At 41.8% G+C, this 15,270-nt stretch overlaps 1 protein-coding gene across 1 annotated transcript in view; it reads left to right on the top strand.

The window, feature by feature from the left end:
• Positions 1-15,270, top strand: part of atp9b (ATPase phospholipid transporting 9B) — a 340,330-nt gene that overhangs the window by 84,212 nt on the left and 240,848 nt on the right. Inside the window, exons 3-4 of the mRNA XM_038810251.1 lie at positions 3,620-3,770; positions 7,514-7,627. Of these exons, the coding sequence (XP_038666179.1) occupies positions 3,620-3,770; positions 7,514-7,627 (265 nt within the window). The remainder of the gene's footprint in view (positions 1-3,619; positions 3,771-7,513; positions 7,628-15,270) is intronic.

The raw sequence follows: 15,270 nt of genomic DNA, 5'->3' as shown, positions 1-15,270 counted from the left end.
GTTCATGTATAAGGTTTTTTTTTACCTCCGTAAAGTTTGATTGCTTGAGGGTGTGAAAGGCCTTTTATTCCAGAGCTGGTGGCAGAGAGGACAAGGCCCCAGAGGTGGATAGGGTGCACAGGTCCCGAAGGCAGAAGCTGAGAGCGGGGGAGCTGCCGTGAGCGGTGATCGTGAGGCTCCATACGTTTGTGGATAAGGTGGTCCTGTGATGGGCCAGGGAGAAGTGGAACTGTGAATGGGGGTGGAACAGGGTCCGAATTGATCAGGGCATTGATACGGAGCTGGTGAAAAGACACGATGGGTTCAACAAGGCCAAAGCGATTCTATATCAAAGACCGATCCGGTTTGGGGTACTGCACCTGGCGATACTGTGGGTGACATTTGAAGGCCGGGAGTACTATTTTGAAACCCCAGAGGAGACCAATAACTTCATCAGAGACCACAAACTGGGAGAACTGAATGTTGATGTGAGACGGAGGAGCTGGAACAAAAGAGATTGGAAGATGCGGGCATTGTGGTGGCCAATTGGGGTGATTTTGCCGCTGTGATTGTTTGCCAAAGACCAACGGTCTCTGATGGCACGTTTTGGGGTATTGGAAATGCTAGAGCTGATGAGGGGAGGAAGGCTGTTGTGGCCTTCACCTCCCTTGTTGCCCGGCGAAGGATTCTGTTGGAATGGCATATTGACAACGCCACCAGGGTTGGTGGTCGGGCTGCGAGACCTGTCATTGATTGAGAGGAGTACGAAAGTAAGCTGACTCTAAAATTTTCTATGTGCATGTGAAGCGAAACAGATTGGTGAAGACAAATATCCCCTTACAGTCAGAAACAGGGAATTTATAATGGGGAAATAAACTGGTTTAGCTCACTGGGCTAAATCGCTGGCTTTTTAAGCAGACCAAGCAGGCCAGCAGCACGGTTCGATTCCTGTACCAGCCTCCCCGAACAGGCGCCGGAATGTGGCGACTAGGGGCTTTTCACAGTAACTTCATTGAAGCCTACTCGTGACAATAAAGCGATTTTCATTTCATTTTCATTTCAACACCTGACCAACTAAATACATACTTTGGTTCTGCATTCACAAAGGAGGACACAAGTAACGTAGCAGCAATGTTGGGAACACGGTTTAGTGTGAGGGAGGAACTGAAAGAAATCAGTAATCGTAGATAAATAGTATTGGGGAAATTGATGGGATTGGAGGCCGATAAATCCCCAGGGCCTGATAATCTACATCCTAGAGCACTTGAGAAAGTGGCTGAGCGGCACAATGGCGCAGTGCACTGCTACCTCACGGTGCTGAGAACCTGGGTTTAATCCAGGGACCGAGTCACTGTTTGTGTGGAGTTTGCACATTCTCCCCATGTCTCCCTGGGTCTCATCCCCACAACTCAAAGATGTGCAGGTAGGTGGATTGGCCATGCTAAATTGCCCCTTATTTGGGAAAAAAATAATTGGGTACTCTAAATTAAGAAAGTGGCTCCAGAAATAGTTGTTGCATTGGGGCTGGTTTAGCACACTGGGCTAAATAGCTGGCTTTTAAAGCAGACCAAGGCAGGCCAGCAGCACGGTTCAATTCCCGTACCAGCCTCCCCGAACAGGCGGTGGAATGTGGCGACTAGGGGCTTTTCACAGTAACTTCATTTGAAGCCTACTTGTGACAATGAGCGATTTTCATTTCATTTTCATTAGTGGTCATCTTTTAAGATTACATAGACTCTGGAACAGTTCCTGCAGATTGGAGGGCAGCTATCATAATCCCACTATTTAAAAAGGGAGGTAGAGAGAAAACCGGGAATTATAGAGTTAGCCTGACGTTGGTAGTGGGGAAAATTCTAGAATGCATTATCAAGAATTTTACAGCAGAGCACTAGGAAAACAGTGGCAGGATCAGACCGAGTCAGCATGGATTTGTGAAAGGGAAATCATGATTGACAAATCTACTGGAAATTTGAGGATGATGAAGGGGGAGCTAGTGGATGTGATTTACTTGGACTTTGAGAAGGCTTTCAATAAAGTTCCATATAAGAGATTAGTGTGTAAAATTACAGTGCATGGGCAATAAAATATTATCTTGTAGTATTGATAAATTTTTATTAAGTGTTGCACCGATTGTGCAAATTCTATAGATCCTACATGAACTCAATATAATTAAGTGCTTTTACATAATACCAGAAAAATATTTTTAAAAATTAGTTGCGGTTGATAGCAGACGTGCATTTTTCCAAACCTTAACTGTGTACAGATGAAAATAAAGGAAAAAATAAATTTTGCTGCCCACAATTTGCAAATTTTATGCTTCTGGGAACTTTTATTTCATAGTTTACTTTAGTTTTCAAAACTAACTCATTTATGAAGATGATTAGGGAGAGAATGAGGGAAGGGACAAATACAGTACCAATGTACATTTGCTATGTACGTTCAATTCCATTTTGCATGGAATGCCAAGATTTTTGGTACTTTTTCACATTTTGTCCTTTATTTTGTTTTCGGTAAACCAAAAAGAAGCAGCTTTGTATGAAAAGGACAGAAAGGGAAACAGGATAAATTTAATCCGATCCAAAGGATTGCATATTCTATTTTCATTTTGAAACTTGTTTGTTATTTCTGTGTAATTCGATTTAATATTCCACTATGTTCATCACAAATTTTTACTTTGCAACGTAGTGAGTAGATTTATAAAAATAGGAAATGTATGCCTATAGCAGAATTTATAACCTTACCCAGTTCATCAACTTGTAAAATTAAAAATGCAAAAAAATTTAACTTGAAAATCTTTAATGTTCATTCTGATTTCATTGTTTGCCAATATGATATTTTTAATGTGACCACATAACAGAAGTTCTTAATCCTGAAATTGAGGGATCAGAATTAGCATTCCAGTTTTTGTGTTGATTGTCACAACCTTGGTTATTAATGGTGGGTATTCTATTTTTTCATTTGATGTAGCACAGGGCTAAATAGCTGGCTTTTAAAGCAGAACATGTCAGGCCAGTGGCATGGGTTCAATTCTTTTTTTTTTAATAAACAATTTTATTGAGGTAGTTTTTGGCTTTATAAACAGTTACAGACATCATCAGAAAGAAAGCAAAAAAAGGCAAAAATGTGCAAACATCCACGTACTTTCAATACTTCCATCATAACATATTGCACAAGCCCGCTCCCCTCCCACCGGTACTACCCGCCATATTTTCCCTCCTACTCTACTCTACCGTGGGTTCAATTCTTGCACCAGCTGCCCCAAACAGGCACCAGAATGTGGTGACTAGGGGCTTTTCACAGAAACTTTATTTGAAGCCTACTTGTGACAATAAGTGATTTTCATTTCATTTTTTCATTATGATACCTCCCGGGAAGTTTGCAAGTTGGAAGAGTAGAATGATTGGATGGAGAAAGAAGAGATTATTTATTTCTGATGTGTGAGAGCATGAGCCGTTCTGTGTGAGCACTTGTCACTGACTAGGGAACAATTGCTCTGATGCAAAATATACCTGGGAAGTAAGAAAACGTTATCAACAGATGGTACTAAACCAATAATTTTAATATGTTAGAATTGCTTTCTACTATAATTTACTTCTGATGCATGAAGCATGGTTGAATATTTAGGTATTTTGTCTTTCAGTTGCTGCGACTGTCTGGCTAATATCTGTCGGAGAAAGAAACAGCTTAAAGCTCGCACGGTATGGCTGGGACATCCAGAGAAGTGTGAGGACAAATATCCAAGAAATGCCATCAAAAATCAGAAGTACAACCTCTTTACATTTGTACCTGGGGTAAGTTAAGTGAAAATTTGGTGCTCTTTTTGGTGTATTGAAATACGTAGAAGTTACAAATTGAAAGTAATGCTTTTAATCTAATCTGTCATTTCCAGTGTTGGTATACATACAACAATTCTGAGAAGGTAGTCTTCATCGGATTTACCCAGACATAAGCAAATGAGAACATGGAAAATAATAAAAGCCAATTCTTCCCCTCAAGATGACAATCACAGTATAGCCTACACTGTATCATGTACAAATATGTCAGTCGATTACCACAATTTCCAAACTTCTATAAAAAAAAAAATTGAACTTTCATCCTTGTCCTGTAGTACAGATTGTGTGGTCTTTCTTTTTCGAACCTACCTCTGTTGTTGAGATTAAAAAATGGCCCATGACTGTACTTACCATGAAAAGTATTGCAGCGAGCCTCGGGGTCTACAATGCACTGCCTGAGTGTGTGGTGGAGGTATATTCAATCATGATGTTCAAAAGATAATCACCTGAAGAGAAACAATTTGCAGGGCTAAAGGAAAAGATAGGGGAGTGGGACTAGTTGATTTGCTCTTGCAGAGAGTTGGCCGGAACATGATGAGTCTAGTGGCCACCTCTTGTATTGTAAGCATTCTATGATTCTGTGGTGAGTAAACACCATTCCTGTGATGAAAGTAATTTGAGATTTTTAAAAATTGTAAATCTCTTAGCAAATATATCAGCATTGGCACCTCCAAGGATTTGCTGGGCATTGCATTTAACCGTAAACCCCACCCTACATGGGAGGCATGATAGCAGTGGTTAGCACTGATGCTTCACAGCGCCAGAGTCCCAGGTTCGATTCCCGGCTTGGGTCACTGTCTGTGCGGAGTCTGCACTTTCTCCCCGTGTCTGCGTGGGTTTCCTCCGGGTGCTCAACAAGTCCCGAAATACGTGCTGTTGGGTAATTTGGACATTCTGAATTCTCCCTCCAGTGTACCAGAACAGGCGCCGGACTGTGGCGACGAGGGGGTTTTCACAGTAACTTCATTGCAATGTTAATATAAGCCTACTTGTGACAATAATAATAAGAAAAGACAATTTTGAACCTTGCAGGCCTGTTTGACAAGGTAAAGAATGACCATATTTATACTTTTCAGTAACTTCAGAGTCTAGCCAAATGAATACAAATGCTCATATGGTCATAATTTTCAGCAACAAATCAAAAATTGCAATTGTTGACCAACAGTTGAAGTAGGAGTCTCTTAATTAATTGTTTACAAGTAACAACTAATTTGAGTTTGTTGTGGTAGAGCAGCTGTTGCAAATCACCTGAGGCCATCGATTAACTTGAATTTGCTCACTACAGATTTATAGAACAGAACAAAACAAAAACTTTCACCTGTAGCAGAAGCTTTGACCTGAAGTTTGCTTTTAAGCAGTAAACGTGTAGCATTTTGCAATGAAACTGGTTGAATATCAATTCCATTGTTTGATTTCTTCCTACTCCTGGCTGCACAGAAACAGCTCATTTGCCCCAATAACTCCACATAAGTCTCGTCGTGCCACTCTTCATGCAACCATATCAGCACAATATCATAGTCCTTCCTCCATGTGCTTGTCCAGTTTCCCTTTCAATGTGTTTTGCTACTTGCCTCATCTACACATTGTGCTAGTGAGTAATATTCTCACCAGTCTCTCTAGGTGAACTTCCTATTGGATTTATTGGTGACTATTTTGTATTTCTGACTCCTAGCTTTGGTCTCACCTACAAATAGAAATATCTCATCTACACCTACCTTCTAAAACCTTTCAATAATTTTAGTGGGCCACCCCTCGGCCTTCGCTTTTCTAATGTTTCCTGAGGGATACAACTTTGTGTTGTATATACATTCTATTGCAATCACTGATGTACCTGTTTCGAGGTTCTAGCGGCATCAGGGGCTGTTTAGCACACGGCTAAATCGCTGGCTTTGAAAGCAGACCAAGCAGGCCAGCACGGTTCGATTCCCGTAACAGCCTCCCCGAACAGGCGCTGGAATGTGGCGACTAGGGGCTTTTCACAGTAACTTAATTTGACGCCTACTCGTGACAATAAGCGATTTTCATTTAATTTCATTTCATCGGGCCAGGAGATGCCAGGATGTGGGGGTGGGCAAAGCAGGAAGTTTAAATAAATTTGAAGGAGTAATATGGTTATGGAGAGCTTTCTGGTGAGCATTTGGTGTTGGATAAAGCACAAGCGTGCATTTAAATTGCCCATGTGTGGAGTTTAAAAATAAATTGCCGTCTTCAAGGAAACGCATGTTGATTTTTAAGATTATCTGCAAAACTGATGCCACAGACTTAAAAAAAGCGCATTGCAAAAACACAAGCTTTTGAACTAAAGTGTTGTGCTTAAAGCTGGAAAACTCGCACGGACTGCCTGATTCACTAACTTGTAAAAATTTTAATTTAGATGTTCTCCAATGTCATAAAAGAATATGACTCCTTTGGTTGTTATTTAAAACAAAAGTAATGTCGATCTGTGTCCTGATTCTCACTTAGCTTAATGAAAAGCATAGATGGTCGTAGGTCAATGATTCAAAGATTCAGTACAAATGAAGCAACACGCAGCAGCCTGCGAGGCTTGTTAGCTGCCATTATAACCATGGCCATAACCTGTTGAACAATTGTTAGAAACGATGTGGACTCAGGAAAACATAATTTTGTGTTTATGGAAATCTTTTTCTAAAAGACAAAAATCGTTTCAGTAACGTTTTCAACAGCCCAGTCATGGTGAGCTTTCAACAGCCCAGTCATGGTGAGCTTTTGTGGGTCCAGCACTCTGGATTGACCGCTTCTGAAATTCAATTAAGTGAATGGATCTCCTGTGTTGCATACACAGGTTGCCTCTTAAAATAGGCATTTGAATGGATCCAATTTTGAAAGGTCATCGACCTGAAACATTGGGCCGGAACCTACTGGAAAAATAATGGTGTGCTAATGACATACACTGTTATTAATGTGCAAACAGGCTGATAAATTCAGAGGATTGAGATCTATACCATGAATTACAAATTTCCAGAACTTGATGGTCAGTACCTGCTGCTTCACACCAGCAGCATCTTCCTCTCGTACAAGTCGTTATTTTTAAGAACTTGGCTGGATTTGTATGCTATTTTACCATCGAAGTTGCTGCATAAAGTTGAGTCTGGCAATTAACAGGAAAAGTTAATTTTCAATGATGTGATGAGTCTTAATGTGCTGCCAATCAACCCCGCTGACGCAGTAACAGAACGGTTTAAAAAGTGGAATTTTGTTCCTTCCAAGTGCCAAATTGCCATGAGCATTTTTTAAATTTTAAAATTACATTTTATTTTCTTGTCCATCTTTCTCCCACTATCTCCGTTTTTTCTTTCGTTCCCACTTTTGTTGATCCTGTTGTTTGCTGAATTCCCCAGATGCTTTGTTTTCCCACTGTTCTTTCGGGAAGTTCCAGTGCAAAGATTTTATTCAGCCGAGGGGTACAGAGAAACGTCAAGTTCTGGCCCATTAACTCTCTCCACAGATGTTTGACCTGCTGATTGTTTCCAGCATTTTCTGTTTATTATTTCAGTTTTCCAGAAAATGCAATGTTTTGTTTTTATTGAGCATTTCCCATCTGTCTTATTCTCCTGGTTACCTTTTTTAAGCACCTCCTTTTAAAGATGCATTCATGACACTGCTTGCTCTGAAGTGCAACTTGTTTTAAAGTGAATGTGAAATTAAATTAGCAATCTAATTGTAGTAATATTATTTTACAGGTATTATATCAACAGTTCAAGTTTTTCTTGAATCTTTATTTTTTGGTGGTATCATGTTCACAGTTTGTGCCATCATTGAAGATAGGCTATCTATACACATACTGGGCTCCTCTAGTAAGTAAAATATATTAACTTCTCTTGTTTTAACTTGGCAATGAAGAACAGTATTACATTTTAATTGCCAGGCATTTCTGAAACATCAATTGCTGATTCATGGGACTGTGGAATTTGTTGTGATTATGCTTTCTGATGCCTCAGAGAGCCGTGGGACATTTCTTTCTGTGATAAATGTGTTATGTTATTTGCAAATTATTTGCATTTTGGAGTGGTCAGCCAGCCATATGGGTGTTATCTGCAGTCATATTGTCTGTTGTCATATAGGAAGCTATGATCATGGTCATACCTACATATCTGTCTTGGCCTCTAAAGGTAACAATACAATAAACCAGTGGTTCCCAACCTTTTCAGTAGCATGGCACACTTCAATGAGACAAAGGATTTCAGGGCGCACCCATTTTTTTGCAGCTGAATCGAGTGCTCATAAAACACCGCATTTACACACATATTTACTATGGTTAGGGTTTTATTAGAGAGGTTTGCAACATGGTGCGGACAACAAGCGAAATAAGGGTCAAAAGTTTAAAATCCACCATAGAATACAGCTGCTTTGACAGTGAGCACAGACACATTTTCGGAATTTGCTCAAACTATTCCTACTCTAAATTCATTCCATGCACAGCACTCTATATTCGGGTGTCTGAATTTCATTGTTTCGCATTATAAGTTTCATATTTGTCATTTTTTTGAGGTTTTTGGAAGTATCTCTAAACATTTCCTGCTTTCTTTTGGGGTGGGGTGGGGGGTTCAGATGTTTCATCAAAGATTCATCTCCTAACTTATCCATTCTTCTTGGATCAGGAGATATAAAATAGATCCGGCAAAGAAATGTGGATACGGTCAATTCCGCTGTATCTTGTTTGTCTTGTTTTACTATCAATAAAAAAGTACCCAAACACTGTTGCTTGGTTTGTATGGTGATTAGTAAAAACGGTCCCTCATCTCATTCACCCTCTGGTCACCCGCGTTTAGAATGTTCATGTTTTAGAATTGAACGACCGTTGGCTCAATTTTAAAGCAGTTGATGATTAATTTTCATGAGTTTTAGGAGTTGTAATTTTGGTCAGATTGAATATTGTTTAAGATGGGGCGGCACGCTGGCACAGTGGTTAGTACTGCTGCCTCATGGCGCTGAGGGCCTGGGGGTCACTGTCCGTGTGGAGTTTGCACATTCTCCCTGTGTCTGGGTGGGTCTCACTCCACAACTCAAAGATGTGCAGGGTAGGTGAATCAGCCACGCTAAATTGCCCCTTAATTGGAGAAAAAAAAAAGAATTGGATCCTCTAAAATTAAAAAAAAAATATTGTTTAAGATGAAACAATATGTTTGTACAATTTCACAGCACACTTGGATAGTGTCATGGCACACTGGTTGAAATTCACTGCAATAAATGTTACCTGTCAACCAACAGAACTATTTGGTGCATTTATGTAAACATTTTTGATTGCCTTAAAACAACTTGAAGTACTTAAAATTGAATCAAAAGATTATGAAGGGTTATAACTACGGTAAATGGTAATTCATTTTTGTAGGCAATTGGTTCTGGAAATTTGGCGTCGGATTATAAGGTCTGTTTTAATTGTGGATTTTGTTGGTGAACAAACCAGAAATGTTTGCATTAGTCATAAAATATATTCTGCAAGTGAGCCTTAATCTGATTAAATTCAAATGCTTCTACAATTTACCAATATACCATTGAGCAACCTTTGGTAAAATAGATGTGTCAAGGTACAGAAGGTCAGTAGTAATCAAATATCCCGTTTGCAGTGAAAATCAAATTCTATTCAAATCTCATTGATTCAGGTTGAATTTGATTTTCTTGGTATTTAAAGTATACCTTTGACCAGAATTAGGATGTGTTTAATAACATCAAATCTAGCTATAGTGCCAAGCGGTGCTGGAATTCAAACATGGTGCAATTAAGAAGTACTTTGTTATAACATTAAATATCTTGGCAAATATATTCTTATTCGTTGTCGTAGAAACTTTAATGATTTGTTTGGCTATCTGCTTCCAAAGAGCTCTACCATTTAAACTCTGGTAGATTTTTGTAATCGTCTCTTAAATATGGGTTAGGAGTGATGATGTAGGATACTAATGATGTAGAAATACTCAACAAATGTATTTTTGAGAGTTGGAGCTAAACGTCAATTCAAGGTTTTGTCACATCCAGTCATGAATGGTGGTGGGTAATTAAACAATGAATCAGAGGAGGCACAAGCATCCCTATTCTCAATGCTGGGGCAAAAACCTAGAACTCCCTTCCCAACAGCAGTGTGGGTGTACCTGCACCACATGAACTTAAGTGATTCAATAAAGTGGGTCACCACTACCGTCTCAAGGGTATTTAAGGATGGGCAACAAATGCTGACTGTGCCAACATTGTGTGGAGATGCCGGCGTTCGACTGGGGTGAGCACAGTAAGAAGTCTTACAACACCAGGTTAAAGTCCAACATGTTTGTTTTAAACACTAGCTTTCGGAGCACTACTCCTTCCTCAGGTGAACATACATAAGAACATAAGAACATAAGAACTAGGAGCAGGAGTAGGCCAAATGGCCCCTCAAGCCTGCTCCACCATTCAATGAGATCATGGCTGATCTTTTGTGGACTCAGCTCCACTTTCCGGCCCGAACACCATAACCCTTAATCCCTTTATTCTTCAAAAACTATCTATCTTTACCTTAAAAAACATTTAATGAAGGAGCCTCAACTGCTTCACTGGGTAAGGAATTCCACAGATTCGCAACCCTTTGGGTGAAGAAGTTCCTCCTAAACTCAGTCCTAAATCTACTTCCCCTTATTTTGAGGCTATGCCCCCTAGTTCTGCTTTCACCCGCCAGTGGAAACAACCTGCCTGCATCTATCCTATCTATTCCCTTCATAATTTTATATGTTTCTATAAGATCCCCCCTCATCCTTCTAAATTCCAACGAGTACAGTCCCAGTCTACTCTACCTCTCCTCGTAATCCAACCCCTTCAGCTCTGGGATTAACCTAGTGAATCTCCTGTACACCCTCCAGTTCCAGTACGTCCTTTCTCAAGTAAGGAGACCAAAACTGAACACAATACTCCAGGTGTGGCCTCGCTAACACCTTATACAATTGGAGCATAACCTCCCTAGTCTTAAACTCCATCCCTCTACCAGTGAAGGACAAAATTCCATTTGCCTTCTTAATCACCTGTTGGACCTGTAAACCAACTTTCTGTGACTCATGCACTAGCACACCCAGGTCGCTCTGCACAGCAGCATGCTTTAATATTTTATTGTTTAAATAATAATCCCGTTTGCTGTTATTCCTACCAAAATGGATAACCTCACATTTGTCAACATTGTATTCCATCTGCCAGACCCTAGCCCATTCGCTTAACCTATCCAAATCCCACTGCAGACTTCCAGTATCCTCTGCACTTTTCGCTTTACCACTCATCTTAGTGTCGTCTGCAAACTTGGACACATTGCCCTTCGTCCCCAACTCCAAATCATCTATGTAAATTGTGAACAATTGTGGGCCCAACATGGATCCCTGAGGGACACCACTAGCTACTGATTGCCAACCAGAGAAACACCCATTAATCCCCACTCTTTGCTTTCTATTAATTAACCAATCCTCTATCCATGCTACTACTTTACCCTTAATGCCATGCATCTTTATCTTATGAAGAGGTATGCCTCTTCATTCACCTGAGGAAGGAGCAGTGCTCCGAAAGCTAGTGTTTGAAACAACATGCAACCTGGTGTTGTAAGACTTCTTACTGTGCTTGCCAACAGTGTTCTCACTCCATGAAAAAATAGTGTTCCATTATTGGGTAATCATTTTGGCCATTGAGTGGTATAGAAAAGAAAAGAACTATGAAAGAAATGTTTTCCACGTTTCATAGTCTTGTGCTATATTTATAAAAAAGCAGATGCAATGTAAGTATTCTGATCAGAGCAGGACTTCTGGAAGATCAGCAAAACAAATCGTTTTTTTACCTTTGTATGGCAGAAGACATCGAATGAAGACAATATCCATCAAATGTGCTCCTTCCATCAACTGAACTAATTTAAATGTGCTGTGTAAAGGTCTTTAAACTCGAGCAAGACAGCAGAAATTAATTCACATCTCCACTTTGAAGCACAATATCCTCGATTCCTGACCCAGCAATATATGAACCATTGAACCAAAAGGATTATTTGATTGGGCTGAAGCTATTCCAAATATAGTGTTAAAAGTTGCACGCCTCCTGGCCAGCTCTGCGCCAACATCTTGTTATATTCTCACCTCGTGGCCTTCCCATCTGCTACTCCAATGTTCCTTAGCCCACCGTAAAATTCTCACTTTTCATAATGGTAGCTGTGGAAATGCACGTGGCTCCCTCAACAGAGCAACTCCTACATCCTGCAGCTCCGCACCTTCCTGCTTTACTACCTTGTCCACCTTAGCCAGCGCCCCTCGAATCGAGGAAATGGCCACCTCGATCGCCTTATCATGGTCTCCTGAGACCTTTTGACGCAGTTTCTGCAACTCCACAACTGGAATTTCAACAGTTAGGGGGGTGCCCCGGCACTAGACTCTTTTACCATTTTCTTTTCTACTAAGGCACTCGGCCTCCACCTTTTGAAGCTGTTTCTTCTTTTGTTGCCTGGTTCGGTACAGATTGTGCATCCGCTTATTGTGGGACACTTACACCATTGAGTTTTAAAAAAAATGTTTGGGTCCAATTTCCGTTGCCGGCCAGGCAAAAAGAGCCTAAACTGTGATCACGAGCAGGAGCTCCCACACGTGCAACCTGTGTTACATGCCACACCGGAAATCGGGAAAACCTTTTTTTAACCAGTGAGTGGAATGCACTGCCTGAGTGTGTGCTGGAAGCAAATTCAATAGAGATATTTTTTTTAAAATCCCTAATTATGGGGGTAATTTAGTGTGGCCAATCCACCTAGCCTGCACATTTTTGGGTTGTGGGGGTGGGACCCACGCAGACTCGGAACTCCTCATGCACAGTGACCCAGGTCCGGGATTGAACCCGGGTCCTCGGCGTCATGAGAAAGCAATGCTAAACACTGCGCCACGGTGCTGCTCTCAGTCGAGTTATTTGAGAGGAAATTAGATTGTTATCTGAAAAGGCAGAATGTAGAGGACTATAACTAGAAGGCTGCGGAGTGGCACCAGATAAATTGCTCCTTTGGAGAACAAGTGCAGACACGATGGGCCGAATGTGCTCCTGTCGAACTATTCTGTTTTTGTTCTGTGCCTCTACTTCTTTTGCTGGAAGATTTTCCATATGTCTACTAACCCAAGAATACTCTCCTTCTCATTGGTACCTTACATGGAGAAGTTGATGTGCTTGTCTCTTTGCATAGAGGGCATCTGTCACTGATGGCCACATGGACAGTATGACTGATTGCCAGATGCTGAATAAAGAATGTGCCCATGACATTGAAGTTGAGGGTCACTTACCTGCCCTGCCACAACTGTTAATTTGTTTTGTGTTTTATTAGTTTATGGGCTGTGGGCATCGCTGGTTAGGCCAGCATTTATTGCCCATTCCAAGCTGCCCTTTGGAAGGTGGTAGTGAGTTGCCTTTTTGAGCCTCTGCAGTTCTTGAAATGTAGGTACACTCACTGTGCTGTTAGGAAGGGAGTTCTAAGATGTCGCTGCAGCGACAGTGCAGGAACAGAGATATATTTCCAAGTCAGGGTGGTGAGTGATTTGGAGGGGGACCTCCAGGTGCCGGGATTCCCAGGTGATTGCTCGAGTCCTTCTAGATGGTCGTGGGTTTGGAAGGTATTGTTTAAAGAACCTTGGTGAGCTACTGCAGTGCATTTTGTAGATGGTACACATGGCTGCGACTGTTCGTCGTTGGTGGAGGGTTTGAATGCTTGTGGCAGGAGAAGCAATCAAGCGGGCTACTTTGTCCTGGATGGTGTCGAGCTTCCTGAGTATTGTTGGAGCTGCACTCATCCAAGCAAGTGGAGATTATTCCATTACACTCTTGACTTGTGCCTTTGTAGATGGTGGACAGGCTTTGGGGGTCAGGAGGTGAGTTAGGATTCCTAGCCTTTGACCTCCCCTGGTGTAAGGCTAGTCCAGTTCAGCTTCTGATCATTGGTAACCCCCAGGATGTTGATTGTGGGGGGATTCAGTGATGGTAATGCCATTGAACGTCAAGGGATGGTGGTTCGATCCTCCTCTTGTAGGAGATGGTCATTCCCTGGCACTGTGTGGCGTGAATGTAACTTGCCACTTGCCAGCACAGGCCTGGATATTGCCCAGGTCTTGCTGCATTTGGACATGGACTGCAACATTATCTGAGGAGTCGCGAATGGTGCAGTCATCAGCAAACATCTGAACTTGTGATCAAAGGAAGGTCATTGATGAAGCAGCTGAAGATGGTTGGGCTTAAGACACAATCCTAAAGAACTCCTGCAGTGATATCCTGGAGCTGAGATGATTGATCTCCAACCACCACAACCATCTTCCTTTGTGCCAGACATGACTCCAACCAAGATTTTTCCTCCTGATTCTCATTGACTCCAGTTTAGCTAGCACTCCTTTATGTCTTACTCGGTCAAATGTTGCCTTGATGTCAAGGGTCGTCACTCTTGCCTCATCTCTGGCATTTAGCTCTTTTGTCTATGTTTGAGCCACGGCTGTAATGAGGTCAGGAGCTGAGTGACCCTGGTGGAACCAAACTGAGTGTCCGTGAGCAGGTTATTGCTGAACAAGTGCCACATGATAGCACTGTTGATGACTCCTTCCATCACTTGTTATGGAGAGTAGACTGCGAGGGCGGTAATTGGCTGGGTTGGATTTGTCCTATTTCTTGTGCACAGGATATACCTGAGCAATTTCCCATATTGCTGTGTAAATGCCTGTTATAGCTGTACTGGAACAGCTTGGCAACTGGTGTGGCAAGTTCTGGAGTACAAGTCTTCAGTACTATTGTCGGAATATTGTCAGGGCCCATAGCCTTTGCAGTATCCAGTGCCTTCAACCCCTTCTTGATATCATGTTGAGTGAATCGTATTGGCTGAAGACTGACATCTGTGATGTTGGGGGCCTCCAGAGAAGACCGAGATGGATCATCCACTCTGCACTTCTAGCTGAAGATTGTTGCGAATGCCTCAGCCTTGTATTTTGCACTCGTGTGCCGGGCTCCGCCAATATTGAGGTTAAGGATATTTGTGGAGCCTCTCTCCCAGCGAGGTGTTTAATTTACCACCGCGATTCAGGACTTCAGAGCTCAGTTCTGATTTGTTAGTTGTGGAATCGCTTAGCTCTGTCTATTACTTGCTGCTTAGGCTGTTTGGCACACAAGTAGCCCTGTGTTGTAGCTTCACCAGGTTGACACTTCATTCTCCGGTATGCCTGATGTTGCTCCAGGCATGCTCTCCTGCACTCTTCATTGAACCATGGTTGATCCCCTGGCTTGGTAATGGTAGAGTGGGGGATATGCTGAGCCATGAGGTTGCAGATTGTGGTTGAATCCAATTCTGCTGCTGCTGATGACCCTTGGCGCCTCATGGATGCCCGGTCTTGAGCTGCGAGACCTGTTCTGAATCAATCCCGTTTAATAGTGATAGTGCCAAGCAACACCATGGAGGGTATCCTCAATGTGAAGACAGGACTTTGTCTCCACAAGGACTTTCTGG

This window comes from Scyliorhinus canicula, chromosome 10 (genome assembly GCF_902713615.1).
Source record: "Scyliorhinus canicula chromosome 10, sScyCan1.1, whole genome shotgun sequence".
Taxonomy (NCBI): Eukaryota; Metazoa; Chordata; class Chondrichthyes; order Carcharhiniformes; family Scyliorhinidae; genus Scyliorhinus; species Scyliorhinus canicula.
Note: the sequence above shows the minus strand (reverse complement) of the source record. Positions and strands in the feature narration are given on the sequence as shown.